We start from the raw sequence: 13,642 nt of genomic DNA on the forward strand, positions 1-13,642 counted from the left end.
TGGCTCTATTTCATACACAGGCAGATTTATGTCTCTTACTAATATTGTACTGATGGCTGTAAAAGAAGATGCTCTTTCATGCTATTTAAAGCAAAGCCACTGCTATGTCTCAGATTCACTGATTTTTCTCCCACATTAGCAGCTTGACAACAGTCTTCGTGCCCTTTCTATGTGACAAAACTATTAAAAAATCCTCTTGGGGAAAAAAAGAGCATAGCAGTTTTCTGAGCTTTTCATTGAACTCTGCTGGCTAAATATTGTTGCCGCTTAATGTCCCTTCTGCACGAGGCAGCCGTGTTTACTCCTTTCCTTTGTCCCCTCACAGAACGTGGATCCTGAACCGCAGCACTTGTCTTTGACAGCGCTGTTTGGCAAACAGGACAAGGCAGAGGGCTCAGAAGCACTCACTAAGCAGCACCAGGAGAACCTCCCTGTCAGGCAGGGTGTGGTTCGCTCGCTGTCCTACGAGGAGCCCAGCAGGCACTCCCCCTGTGCAGAGAAGCAGCTGTGCCCCGCCATCCAGAAGCTCATGGTGCGGGGCACGGAGCTCCATCCCCTCGCCGAGTTCCCCGAGAGCCGCCTCTGTGAAAACGGCAGCGTCCCCCCCGTGGGGGAGACTTTCACGGGCCTCTTCCAGCCTGTGACTTCCCACGGCATTGCCGCGCCTCACGGAGCTCAGGACGCTGCTGGCACTCAGAGCCTGCTGCAGAAGTTGCAAAGTCAGTCAGGGTCGGTGGCTAAAATGGAGCCCAGTGCCACAGGACCTGTGAACTCGACAGCTTCCGTGTTCAGCAGGACTCCTGCTCCTGTTGGAGCACCAGCTGCACCAGTAAATAACATGAACCAGCCCCCTCTGGTGTATTTCAATGGGTCCCTACCAGGCCAGACTTTAGAGGCTCAAACACTTGGTAAAGAACAATCCAAACTTCCCAGACAGCCGCTTCCTCTCTCTGGCAGTCAAGCAGCCAATTCTGGGGTGATTTCACCTCAAGAATTATTGAAAAAACTCCAGATAGTGCAACAAGAACAGCAGCTCCATGTATCCAGCAGACCAACGTTGGCAGCTAAGTTCCCAGTTGTTACCCAGAACGCCAATACCCTGAAACCACTGGATTCCTGGATAGAAAAGGCTCCAGGCACAGAAAAACAGAGCACTCTCTTCCAGGTAAATGGGGAACTACTTCATCATAAATAAATACAAATCCAGCAGTCTTTCAAACTTGATGTTTTCTGAGGTTAGTCTTGCCTTTGTTGTCCTGCTGCATGTTGCACATGATTCATTTTGCAGGTGACACTTTCCCAACATGGAGTAAGTTCTGATTTACCAAGATGTGATATTGTAAATCCCGATGGCCACATCTCTTACGCATCAACGATGACCAGAAATACTGCAGTGCTGGGTTATTCCAGAGACCCTTTGAAAAGTCACCTAGTTTTCACTTCCCATGCTTGGGCTGTTACGTGTAATTGCTTGCTGCTGAGTGTAATATTCTGGGTTTAATAATTATTTTCTGCAAAATTAGTCGTAGCTTTCTCTGTGTAGATGTGCATCCTTTTGTATGCCAGTTGCTAAAGATACTTAAAAGATCCCTTGTTTTCTAACAGCAGCTTTTAGAAGTATTTGTATATTGTTCAGTTAGTTATCTTATACCACACCTGCTACTTCTAGATATTCATTAGCTAGCTTTCTTTAATTTGCTGTGTATTATTTTGAAAAAAAGGTCTTCTGCCTAAAAGACCTCAAAAAATTCTGTTTATTTTGATCCTAGAAGTCAGACTGGTGTCTTAAAAAATTCAGGAGATGTTAAGAGACTGTATCTCTCTGATGAGTACATTTTTAAGTTCTTCAGAAAAGCAACATAGGCAATTACAAAATGTCCCATCCACAACAACTACTGTCTTTAACAACTTCATTTTCAGTGGGATTTTCTACACTAGACTGTCTTTACATGTCCTGTCTGGGAATGCATCTAAGCCCTTCAGCTTCCTTTTTTGGGGATAGGCTGTGGGGTACTTGTATGGGAGTCTAGAAGTTACTGATCCCAAGTATTCCCCTTTCCACTGTAAAGTTGAAATCTGCTTTTCTATTGTGACTGTTCCATTCTTGTGTTTCTGTTTTATTCTGTTTTTCTCCTTTATTCTATTTTTCTAATTCTGTCAAAACCTGGTTGAAAGACTACAGGATATTTGCTACATGCTAGAAAGTTCTTCTATACATGAAGAGGCTGAAAGAGTAATAATAAAAGAGCCACATCTGTCACTAAGTTTGTGACAGGTCAAGTTTTTTAATTCTGTGAGAGAGGTAGGAGGAATATTAATTTGATACAGCAAATAGCCATCATTATTTTTGTTCTTTTAATTAATGCAGTAGGATTTGAATCTGTATGGAAGAGTTTTTTGGGGATTAGTCATTGAAATTATTCAGAATCAGTTGCTTACAGATGGTAACTTTGACTTTCTGGTGGAGAAGTAAAGAATAAAAGGAGGATCCAAAGTCAAACAAATTGATTTGTTTTTACTGGGAATGGAACTTGCCTGCTTTAAATGTAAGAAATTGTGTGATTCACTGGTACATGTACTAATAGCATGAGGGAGGACATAATGAAGGTAAAAGTGAAATGAGGCAAGTCCAAGCTCTACATTGTAAGTCAGTATGCATGAATAAAAAATACAGAAATATGCTGATATATTTTTCATATGAAAAATCCCTACAGATGCTGCTATGACAAATCACTGTCTTTTTCATATAGACAAAATTAAAGTAGTGTCAGTATTAGTTGCAATGTGGAAAGGCAATTCCTGAGGTCTGGTCTAATGCAATTGCAACAGTTTGACTGCTTGAGTACGGGTAGAACAGCAGCTTGTGAGAAAAGTCTTCTGTGGAACAAGGCTCATTCACTGTGATTATTGCTGCAAGTTTGCCTTGAAAGAAAAAAAAAAAAGCAGCAACTGAGATTCTCAGTCTTCCTTTGCACGGCTGTGAGCAGAACAAGGAGACTGAGGCTGTCGAGGAGTGGCTTCACAGGCTGCCACAGCTGCTATCAACACAATATTAGATGCATTAATTTTGGAGATTTAATGCATATACTAAAAAGGATAATGAAAGTGTCACTAATTATTGCTTAGAACACGTAAAGCTCTGCAGTCTGGGAGGAATGGCCTCTTTCACATGCAGCAGATTGCCACAAAAGAAAAAGCAGGGAGGCTAAAAATGAAGGAAGGACTCTGTTCCTTTGGAAGCCATGAATTAGCCACACAAAACATGCCTGCTTTTGAAAAACAACCTGGAAGATAAAAAACAACTTCTAAAACCAACATTAATCTTTTTATAATATTATCCTTGCAGTAGACCAGAGGCTTCAAGTGCTGCCATGCCTGCAGAGTAGATATTTGAGTGAAATTGAATTGGCACAAAGATATCTGCACATGCTCATGCAAAATTGATCAAAGCAGATTCTCACAACAAGTGCAGCAAAAGGTTTGTTCTCTGCAATTATTTGTCTTTTGGTATTGCCTCTCCTACTACACTTCAGCATACAGAAAAAGCAAAAGATTGACAGGAATAGAGAGATATCTGAGCAGTGTCTGTTGTTGGAAAAATCAGATTAAAGGAACACCCTAAATCCATCAGCAGCACTAAGAAAATGTAAGCAATAGTCCCTTCCACAACTGACACATTACAAGTCCAAGTTTAAATTGGCTTCTGCTGCATCTCCATATGGTACAAGAACTGTGATCTCCCACATGAAAAGGAAGAGACCAGTTACCAAAAAAATGGGGGGAAAAAAAAAAGGAGACAAGCAAAAGCCAAAGAATAATACTTGGAAGCATTTAGCCTGGTCTGGTGCCAGCCCTGTTTTGTGAAATATTCTTTATGCAGACAGTGAGTAACGTGTGCTTAAGAGACAATAAAAAAGCATTAATCTACAGTGGGCTCTTAGGGATATGTTTAGTGTTAGGCATGTGTTACCCTGATTATAGATACATGCATGCTTAAGTGTTTATGTTAATCAGAATTATGGTTTTAAAAGGGCTTACAATAACCCAGACACACATTTATCATTTCTTCAGAGGACCGCATATCTTGCAGCTCATTTTTCGCATTTCTTGGAGCATTTTTCCATCAAGAATGTATTTTGTACATAATGTTACATCTTCTGAGTATGTGCATGAAACCCCAGTGTCTGTGATGTGAGCATCACAGCACTGCTTCCCTGTTGTCCTGACTGCAGTTTCAGCAACTGTATAATGCAAATAGGTGCATTAAACTTGTTTCAAAAAGTAATTTCAGCTTCTGTAGCTAAACATCAATTAAAATATTCTAAATTAAACTTGAAAGACAAAGCAATGTTAGCATTGAAGACAGCTTTATTTTAATTAACTGCCTTTAAAGTTCCTGAACCATTCTTAGAAGTATGTTCTCAGTTGTAAGCAATGCCTCTGAAAACGGTTTAGGCCCACAGCACACACTGGGTGCTGATGTTCCAGAGGAGCACTTGATCCACCTGGGATTCTGTTCACGCAGGAAACAACAGAAGGTGCCAGTTGGCATTGCAGGAGACCCAGTGCACTCCTTGGTTCGTGCCAGCTGTGGTGTCATCCAGCTGCCAACAGCCACACAGAGCACCAATCTGATATCTTAGTGAGCACTGGAGCTTCAGGGAAAGGATGTTAGATAGTGCACAAGTTATTCTGCACATTTTTCTTGTTCTTACTTCATTGCTGCACAGCTGATGGCAGACTCCTACTCTGTTATTAGTGACTCAGAGATTTAAGTGTTGACCTGACAGCTGGAGATATAATGGATGAAGAAGCAGCTCCATTTCTGTGGGTAAGGAGTTGATCAACAGAAATTTGGAAGGGCTGTTGTGACTGGTGAGAAGTTACTCAAAGCTAAAAGATTGGTCCAAAGCCTGTTTGTGTCCCTCCAGAGCATTTACAGTGCCTTCTGCAAAAAGTGTGGTGTTACAGGAGTTGCACTGGTAATGCCAAGATCAGCATCCTGTTTTCTGGTGGGTGTCAGTTGTCCCAGTGACTCAAGGTGATCTGAACTGAGTCTCAAATGAAAATTTTGCTTTCTTTTTAAAACAAACACCAAACAATCCATGGGTGTTTTTTTTTTTTTTTGTAAAGGTTTGTTCAATGGCAGAAGCTTTGAACTTGAGCTGTTAGCAAAAAATACATTCTAACATTGAGGACAGGCATAAATGCTATGCACTGAAAGAAGACACATATACTCTATTCTTCTGACAAAGTATTTGAAGTTCTGCATGACCCTGTAGATGTCGGCTGTGTCACCAGCAGATGGCAATATTGCTCATTCCATATAGTTTCCATATGCTTGGCATGTCCTACCTAACAGAGCTTTCTATCCAGAGAAGACAAAGCATTCTTCATGTGTCTTTTAAACCACAACATGTGCTTGTCAGGAGGAGCTGCGTATTATTAAGGGCACAGTTTGTCTCAGATTTCGTTTGTTTGCCTTGGGCAAATGAGAAAAATGTCTTTTGACTTCGAAGGCCGTGTTATCTGGGGCTGGCAGAGTCTGCTGTAGATTAAGCTGTGTTAGTGGGACACTATCTCCTCCAGCTGCTCCAACCTTCCCTTTGCAGGAGGTTTCTGCCCTTGTAGAGCAGTTTTGTATATGCATTCTTGAAATCACATTAGGAAGAATCATCTTGTTTAAGCAGGCCCTGCCAATTTTGCTGGAGGTAAATTAAAGAGAAATTGCTGCAGCAGCATGGATGAGTAGAGCAGAAGCATTGGGATGAGTATCTGGGGGTACTTGGTGTTCCACAGGCAGGACAAGATCTGTGCAGAGTCTGAAGGTCTCACTCTACAGAGGGATGTCACTTTGGACTCATCCTGGTTTTCTTCTAAAATGAATGTTGTTTTTCAAGCATAGGTGTGCAAAGCTTCAGTCAGTTTGTAATACCTCTGCTCAGTCAGAGGCTTGGAACACAGATCTGGTCATTGCTGTTTTGATTACGTACTGTGGGGTTGGAAGAAAGCTGTAGTCTAGAGTTTTGTAGTACTGTGTGTTTGAGAAACAGACACAATATTTACTTAACTGGGTAAATATTGGGGGGAACAGAAGCAAGACTTTTGCATTAGGTGTATGTTGCATGCTTTCTTTCCTGACCCCTAGTCTTTCTGCTTCCTTAAATTTTCCATAAAACAGAATGAAATCTCAGTCCTCTTTGTTTCTATTTCTCTTTGTATCATGGTCTCACAAACGTTGTTCAGAAATGTCTTGGGTAGAACAGTCATAACTAGGAGAAAGACAAGCTACAAAAATGTGACTATTCTTTAATGATAATCTCTGTGGTTTTGCATACCTAGGAGATCAACCTCAATTCTTAATTTTTCTTCAAAATTGAAATGTAATCCAGGACACAGAATGAAGTGATTCAGTAGCCTTTCACCTTAATATGGTAGCAATGAATCATGCTCCAGTCCAAAAGGGAGGAGCTTTGGTGAGCTTGTATCAATGCCTTTGTCTGTACTTTAAAAAGATTGGATACTTGAATAGAAAGAAAATGGCTGATTAGGATAAGATTTATTACTGGAATTACCTGGAGAGAGAGCGGACATCTGAAAGCTGAGTGAATTAACTTTCTGTTATGTTGTATATTACATATGATAGTATTTGCTAATATTATATCTGATAGTATTTGCTAATTCTGCATGTTTTACAGTTCCAAGATTCACTGCAAAATTTGAAGGTAAAAATTATTTGGCAGATGTGCAGGTTGGTGTGGCTAAGATACTGAGGGAACTGCTGCAGCACCAAGGTTCTCTCTGAGGGCCACTTTGATTTTGTCAGTTGGTTGTGTGTCTGTTCTGTTTCTGACAGTGCCATGAGTTCACTATGGATCTTTAGCTAAATCACTGGATCTATGGTTTTGTTTTCTCTCTCCTTAAGTAAAATGAGAAGGTAAAATACACACATACATATATTTATAAAGTAATTTGAAAGTTATAATTGGAAAATACTTTCTAGTATTAGGTACAGGGGTTAGTCTTTAACAGTGATATTTGCATGTCTCATGTTCTCAAAGATTAAAATTCCTGGCTTGCTGTCACTGCATGGAAGCCTTTACAGCTGCATTCTCTAAGTGCTGATATTTAATAGTTGTCCGATTCCTGTAATAAAATCCTGTTGTCCTAAGATCATTTGCCTATCAGATAGATTTATCACACTTGACTCCATGTCTGCAATGTCAAATTGGATGGAAGGCCTTTTCATCTGGAAATAGATCCTAGAGGTGTTGAGCTGGAGTTTTACATGGCAGTATTGCTCTCCAGCAGTCTGTGCCCGCTGCCAGTCTCTCTGCAGTTCTCAGCATCTCCGTTCCCACAGAATGCAGCAGACAGCTTTAACTGATGCCTGTGCTCTTACCCGGACAGGTAATGTCCCCTCAGCGCATTCCTGCCACTGTGACCCCCACCCTGCTGATGTCCCCCATGGTGTTCAGCCAGCCCACGCCCGCTCCGCCCAAAGCTGCTGAGAGCGGGCGCTTGGCAGCAGCAAACCCCGAGGCCGCTGCCGGCTCGGCCAGCCTGCTCCTGCCCCTGCCAGCCCCAGAGCCGGCCGTGGCCAGCAGCACCTCCATCACCAAGATGCAGCTGCAGGAAACACTCCTACACCTCATCCAGGTACAGTGCCAGGAGTTCTCCCGCTTTGCTTCAAACCCCGCTGCCCGTTTTGATACAAGCACCCTGTGGTTGTTGTATTTTTCTAAAGGCAAAGTGAATAATTAAATATGTGTTGGAAGTGGGGCTACTTGTGCCAGGGTGATGCTATAGGCTCTCCCTCCTTGCACACTGCTGCCTCAACTGCATCTTGATAAATGCATCTGATTTGGGGTTCAGGAGAGGTAATAAATGTGGTGGAAAAGAACAAAGATGACTGAAAGCTTTGTAAGGTCAGCCTCTGAGCCAGAGAGACATCTATTATATTTTTAGCCAAGGATAAATAATGGGTGATTATCCTAGCTGCCAGATACTTCCGAGATGTGTGTAAGCACTAAGAGGAGTTCAGATGGGAGATTAAAATTGCAGGATGAGTGTGAGTAACTTTAAAATATGGGCTAGATAACATGAATATATGTTAATTCAGTTTAGCATTTGAAATAGAGAATTACATTAAAAAATTCCTTTTGCTGCAGTTTTTCAAGTTAAATTATGACAAAGCATTAACAATGTTATGTATGAGATGATTGTTTACTGCTCTGGCATGATGCATAATTATGATTTTTTTTTTCCTTATCTTGCTGTGTGAGTAATATCTGAAGAGTAGAAGTTGAGATTACATAACTAAAAACCTGGCTGCAGAACACAAGGGGCAGAGAAACACATCCAGTATCTAGGTCAAAACTATGTGCCTGTATGGCTTTGGAATAAAATTAAAAGTCATTATTGTAAGTTACTTAAAATGTTATTTAAGTTACAAATTCAGAAAATAAATAGTATCTTTAACAAGCTGGAGGGCTTTCTCATTTTTCCCTGTACTTTTATTTTGGGATTTAAAAAACATCACATTATCTTGCCTTTACATACTTTGAGTGTCTGGATACTATTAAAACCATACATTAAGTTAAAGAGGAAAAACTACTCAAGGAAGATTGGGGTTTACCCTCTGTAACTTTGTACTTATAAAATACATATTTAACCCTGCTATTGGTGGTAGTTAGGATTAACTGAGTTACCTTGAAATTATTCACTGCCAATTTGTTAGCTGTCATTTTCCATTATATAATACTACAATCTTGGATGCACCTAATTTTCCTTAAATAATATCTTTATTGTAATTATCCTCATATGTTTATGTGAGCTACTTATAGCATTCTTTCTTAATGTGGGCTGACTCATTCTTGCAAAACATTCTTCAGAAGGAAAAAGTTTAGCATCACAGCAAAAGGAGCAGCATCCCTTAGGGAGTATTAGGCCTAAAAGAGCTAAACAAGGTGCAAGGATTTTCCCAGGTAGGATTTTGGTGTAGGATCACAATCCAGAGTGTTTCATTATTCCTCAGACGTGCTTGGAATTATCTCTGACGTGATAGAGGACACAACTTAAGGGAGTCCCTAGATAAATGAGGGCAAAGAAGAGAAATAGCAGGGTTGTAATTTCAGTATTGTCACTGAGTTATTATGCAGCAATACTGGACTCTGTTTAAATGCACAGTGAGTTTAGAAAATCTTCTTTCTGTGTGCTCATTGCTCCTTACCGAGGTGCAGTCATGGGAAATAAAACAGATCTTCGGTGAAGGAAAGGGCTTTGCTATTGTTCCCTTTTTTAAAAAAGAGTAAGGCTGAAAAGTGTCTGGTCCATAAAATGGAATAACCTTCTAATCTCTTTACTCCAGTTATCCTGCTAACAGTGACCTGTTTTGTTTTTCAGAATGATGACAACTTCTTGAACATTATTTATGAAGCGTATCTCTTCAGTGTGCGGAAGGCGGCAATGAAAAAGCCTATGTGAAAGATCATCTCTTAATCCATTTCCATGGCTTCCTGAACTCCAGGAAGAAGAGTTTGAAATTTTCAAGTATGATTATGTTTGAAGAAACGAATGGTCTTAGGCATTTTGGATACACTTAGATTTTCCTTGTTGGCAAATACATGCTGTACTGAGAAAAAAAAGTGAGCAGAAATGGATTGTGCCTTTAGCAAGGGGAGCGTCACAACACTGAAGAATTAATCACAAAATATCTTAAATTATTTTTCTTACCCTGGTCCATACTTAGAGTTGGTTTCCCGGCATAAGGACTCAGTTCTCAGGATGCAGTTTCCATTTTCCCTTGCAGCGTGGTTCCTCCTTGCCGAGGTGTTTGTCCCTGGTTTTCCCCGAGCCGTCCCGCGCAGCTGTCCCGGGGAACGCGCCCGTCCCTGACCACATGGTGGCAATGTTGGACTATTTTTAGGAACATGAAAATCCCGCTCAAATCTTGGAAAGGGAGGCTTCGGGAAGACTGATCATCGTACTTAGTTGTCTGCAAAGCAATTTAGAAGAAGTGTCATGACTTCCCCCAAAATTTTTGTAGGAAAATCTTTTTCTATTTTGACAAGAATATTTTTAGCTAGATAGAGAAATGGGGTTCTGCAGGTGTTCGAGGAATTGGGGTGGGGGGTGGGGGTTTGTGAATGTACTTGGCTGGCACAGAGCTCTGGGGTGACACTGGATTCATGTTTCTATTATTCCAGGTCCAATCTGCATAATTATAAGCAATGCGAAAATTTGTTAAGGGGAATGCTACCTGGTGTAATTTTTTTTTTAAGCGTGTTCCTGGAGCACAGTGATTTCATTGATCCATTTCTAAAGAAAATAAAAATGGATAATCCCTCCTATGTGCTGATTTCATTTTATTGCACCATGGGCTATATATTTCATTTGTATGACTCGAAAATGTTTTTACACTTGGCAGAAGACACATGAGGTTTTAAATCAACTAGAATAAATGATTGAAAGGATTTTTATGTATATTTTTATTAGCATCTGCTGCTGAAGTGCCAGTTTACTACAGTTTGGGAATACACAGTTGTTGCTGAGGAGGCATTTCTTCTGTGGGCGCAGAGAACCCAAACTGTAATCCATGAATGATTATTCAGTCTTCTTTACTGTGGGCACTGATGTAGGCACAGCTCAGTAGCCTCATCTGTGAAAGTTCTTCAGTGTCAGTTTAGCTGCAGGTTGTAATGAGTCAAACAGTTGCTCCTGCCCCATGCAAGGGTAGGGGGGATTTGCTGCCATTTCTTGGGAAAAGCTCTAAACACATAGGAAAAAAACCCCAAAAAGTCAAGAGCTACTTTCTTTATTCACATAATCAAATAACCCCAAGAAACTGCTGGAGTTTCCTACACTAAGTAACTGGCAGACAGCAAGTCACACTCTGGTTGCATGCTGTTAGTTTATGATTCTTACAGATTCAGTGAAATGAATGTGTTGAGCACATAGCAGGAAAAACAGACTTTAAAGATAGCAAATTCTAATCCTGTAGCCTTCATAATTTATGTAGCCTTTATAATTTATGGGATTCTACTGAGTTAATTGGTATTATTTCGGAATGAGCTGGTGTGGAAGATACTGCAATCTACACAAAAGAGTTTGAAACTAAATACATGCATAATTGGTGTCTGTGATGGATTATCTGAGAGTGCAATTTAAAGATGATGAGGACACATAGTTAAGACTTCATTTGACATGTAGAACTTCTGTAATTGGTGGGTAAAAATAATCCTTAAGCATCTCAAGCCATCTTGATAATCGATTTTCTAGTTATGGGGCAAATATTTTATTTACAAAAAGATAAGTAGAAGTTTTGAAAATATTCTTATTTATTACTTGTCAGAGCAATTTACAGAAATTAAAGGCATATTTTTTCAACATCTGTTAACTCTGGGTGCTTAAGAAAACTGTAGTATTGGCATTATGCTTGACAAGCTGAGGCTTATCTTAAAGCAGAAAGGATTGAGGTAATTCAGGGTTTCTTTTCGCTGCCCTCTCTTCTGGTTGCATCTACGCCAAGTAATGCTGGCAGAATTGGATTTTTCTCACCGTATTGCACTGTAAAGGATTTCTGGGATTATTCAGAAGGCATAAACTTGCCTTTTGTGGAGTGAAGAAAAGTTGTTGCTAAAGAATGGAGGTGCTGTTTTAAAGTTTATTCTGCTTACCAAGAACAACAGTGGTAAGAAGATAGAAGAAACTCAGAAAGAAACCCTGAGTTTTATGACAATGAGCAGAAGAGGAAAAGTACTGAGAGAAATCTGTAGAGAAATGAAGCCAAACTTCTTGTCTAGGTTTCCATCTCAGGGGACAGGATCTGCTTTTTCAGGTGCATTTGAGAATTGGAGACTGAGCTTGGGTCATACTGGAGTGTAGAACTGACCCATGTCCCTTTCTGAAGTACCTGTCTCAGAAAAAGGCTTTATCCAGAAATACAGCTGGAGGCTTCCAGTGTCATGCAGACCTGGAGGATTCTCATGGAATACTGCAAACTTCATCTCTGCCTTTTGGCATTGTGGGTTTTTTGCAGCTTTGTATCAGCTGGGAGTGTCTCTATTCAGCCAGGTCTGTGCATGATACCAAAAAAGGTGTTTTGGGTATCAAGTAAGGTGAATTTGATATAAAATTTGGTGAATATGAATGAACCACCTCTGAATATGGTGGTTGCAAACATTCAGATTCCTCAATTTTTAAATTTTCTTTTAAGACACTGTTAGAACTATGAGCTCTTAGGCTAACAACGCCTTTCGAAAAGAAAAGACTTCAGCAGTTTAGAATTGCCTTTCTTTGGGTGTGTTTTGTTTTTCTTTATCTGAATATGAAAAAAAAAAAAGAGAGCAAGTAGAAAATCAGAAAGTATATAAGGATCACATTAACTCTACTTTAGATGACTTCCCAGTATGCATGTGTAATTTTATTGTTTACATACTTCTTGTGATACTGCTCATTTTGAGTTGTGGTTTTTTGGTTGTTTTTTTTTTTTTTTTTTTCTCCCAGCAGAATTAAATAACTTTAAATAACATTTGGAACCAGCAAGAATTCCAGAAGCAGTTGCAGCAGTGCTTTATGCATTAATCCTCTTTTCAGCCTTGAGCTGATATTCGTTTTCAGTGTCGTTCCACTTAACCACTGTCCACTTCCTTAAAAAATTCCACACCTATTAAACTAGAGTGAGAAGACAAAGAGTAAAAAGTCAGCAAAACACTGAAGCATCATTTCTGTCTGTGTCTATCATGGAAATCCACAATACTCAGTGAAGGCATCCAAATATTTTCTCACAGAAAATTCCACTCCTTACTTTGATTTTTATTCACTAGCTCTCTGTTGTTCCTGCTTGTTGTAGCTGCAATGGGGATAATTAAAATGCTGCAGCAAAAGAAAATTTCCTAGGAGCAGGATGCAGCTCAACAGGCAGGATGCTCCACCTCCTCTGACAGCCTATTCAGAATGTGTTGAGCTTTGAACTTCAGTCATAAAAGCAGTAGCTGTTGGGGATACCAGTGTCCCTTTAGGACATTAAAATCATAGTTCAATATTTTAGCAAACTTGGAAGTCTTTGCTGAGGAAAAGGCAAAATTAAAAGACATTTTTCAGTAAGCATTGGAGGTTCTAGTGAAAAAAATGTTATGAGAAGGCAGCTTTACCCAGAGGGGTCCATGAAACCTACAGAAAGGCAAAATTCCACTCCTGGAGATGAATAATGCACTAAAACTTTAATCCTCAGTCAAGCTACAGTAAACCTTACTGTAATTCTGAGAACTTTTAAGAGACTCTTACAAGTCTTTGCCTTTTCCAAACTCCTGTGAATATCTCTAACAAGCTTGTTCTGGCCTTTAGATGTAAATCTGTGCACAGCTCAGTTGGGAATACTGGAGCAGGGAGCTTGGCATATACAAGCTGCATGTGGAAAATGAGGTTCTGCAAGACACTGTGGAAGCAAAGGTTGTGGCTTTATAAATACTTTGAGCTGGCTCTGCTGCTGAAGAGGAAGCCCATCCCAACCACTCACTTCTAGCTGCTCATCCCTGCTCCCACACCAGTCTTTTCTGCCTTTTCCCTTTGTTTTTCTCCTTTTTTTATTTTAAGATGGCTACATTCTGTCTTGCAGCAGAATTAATGCAGCATGCCAAGG

General features: G+C 40.2%; 1 protein-coding gene across 4 annotated transcripts in view; it reads left to right on the forward strand.

The window, feature by feature from the left end:
- DCP1B (decapping mRNA 1B) overlaps positions 1-10,347 on the forward strand; it is a 39,009-nt gene extending 28,662 nt beyond the window's left edge. For all 4 annotated transcript variants that reach the window (XM_053943269.1, XM_053943271.1, XM_053943270.1 and 1 more), the window contains 3 exons: positions 326-1,165; positions 7,411-7,659; positions 9,406-10,347. In XM_053943269.1, the coding sequence (XP_053799244.1) occupies positions 326-1,165; positions 7,411-7,659; positions 9,406-9,486 (1,170 nt within the window). In that variant the 3' untranslated portion in view covers positions 9,487-10,347. The remainder of the gene's footprint in view (positions 1-325; positions 1,166-7,410; positions 7,660-9,405) is intronic.
- Positions 10,348-13,642: the final 3,295 nt, after the last annotated feature.

The sequence above is a fragment of the Vidua chalybeata genome, chromosome 5, assembly GCF_026979565.1.
Source record: "Vidua chalybeata isolate OUT-0048 chromosome 5, bVidCha1 merged haplotype, whole genome shotgun sequence".
In the NCBI taxonomy this organism is placed as follows: Eukaryota; Metazoa; Chordata; class Aves; order Passeriformes; family Viduidae; genus Vidua; species Vidua chalybeata.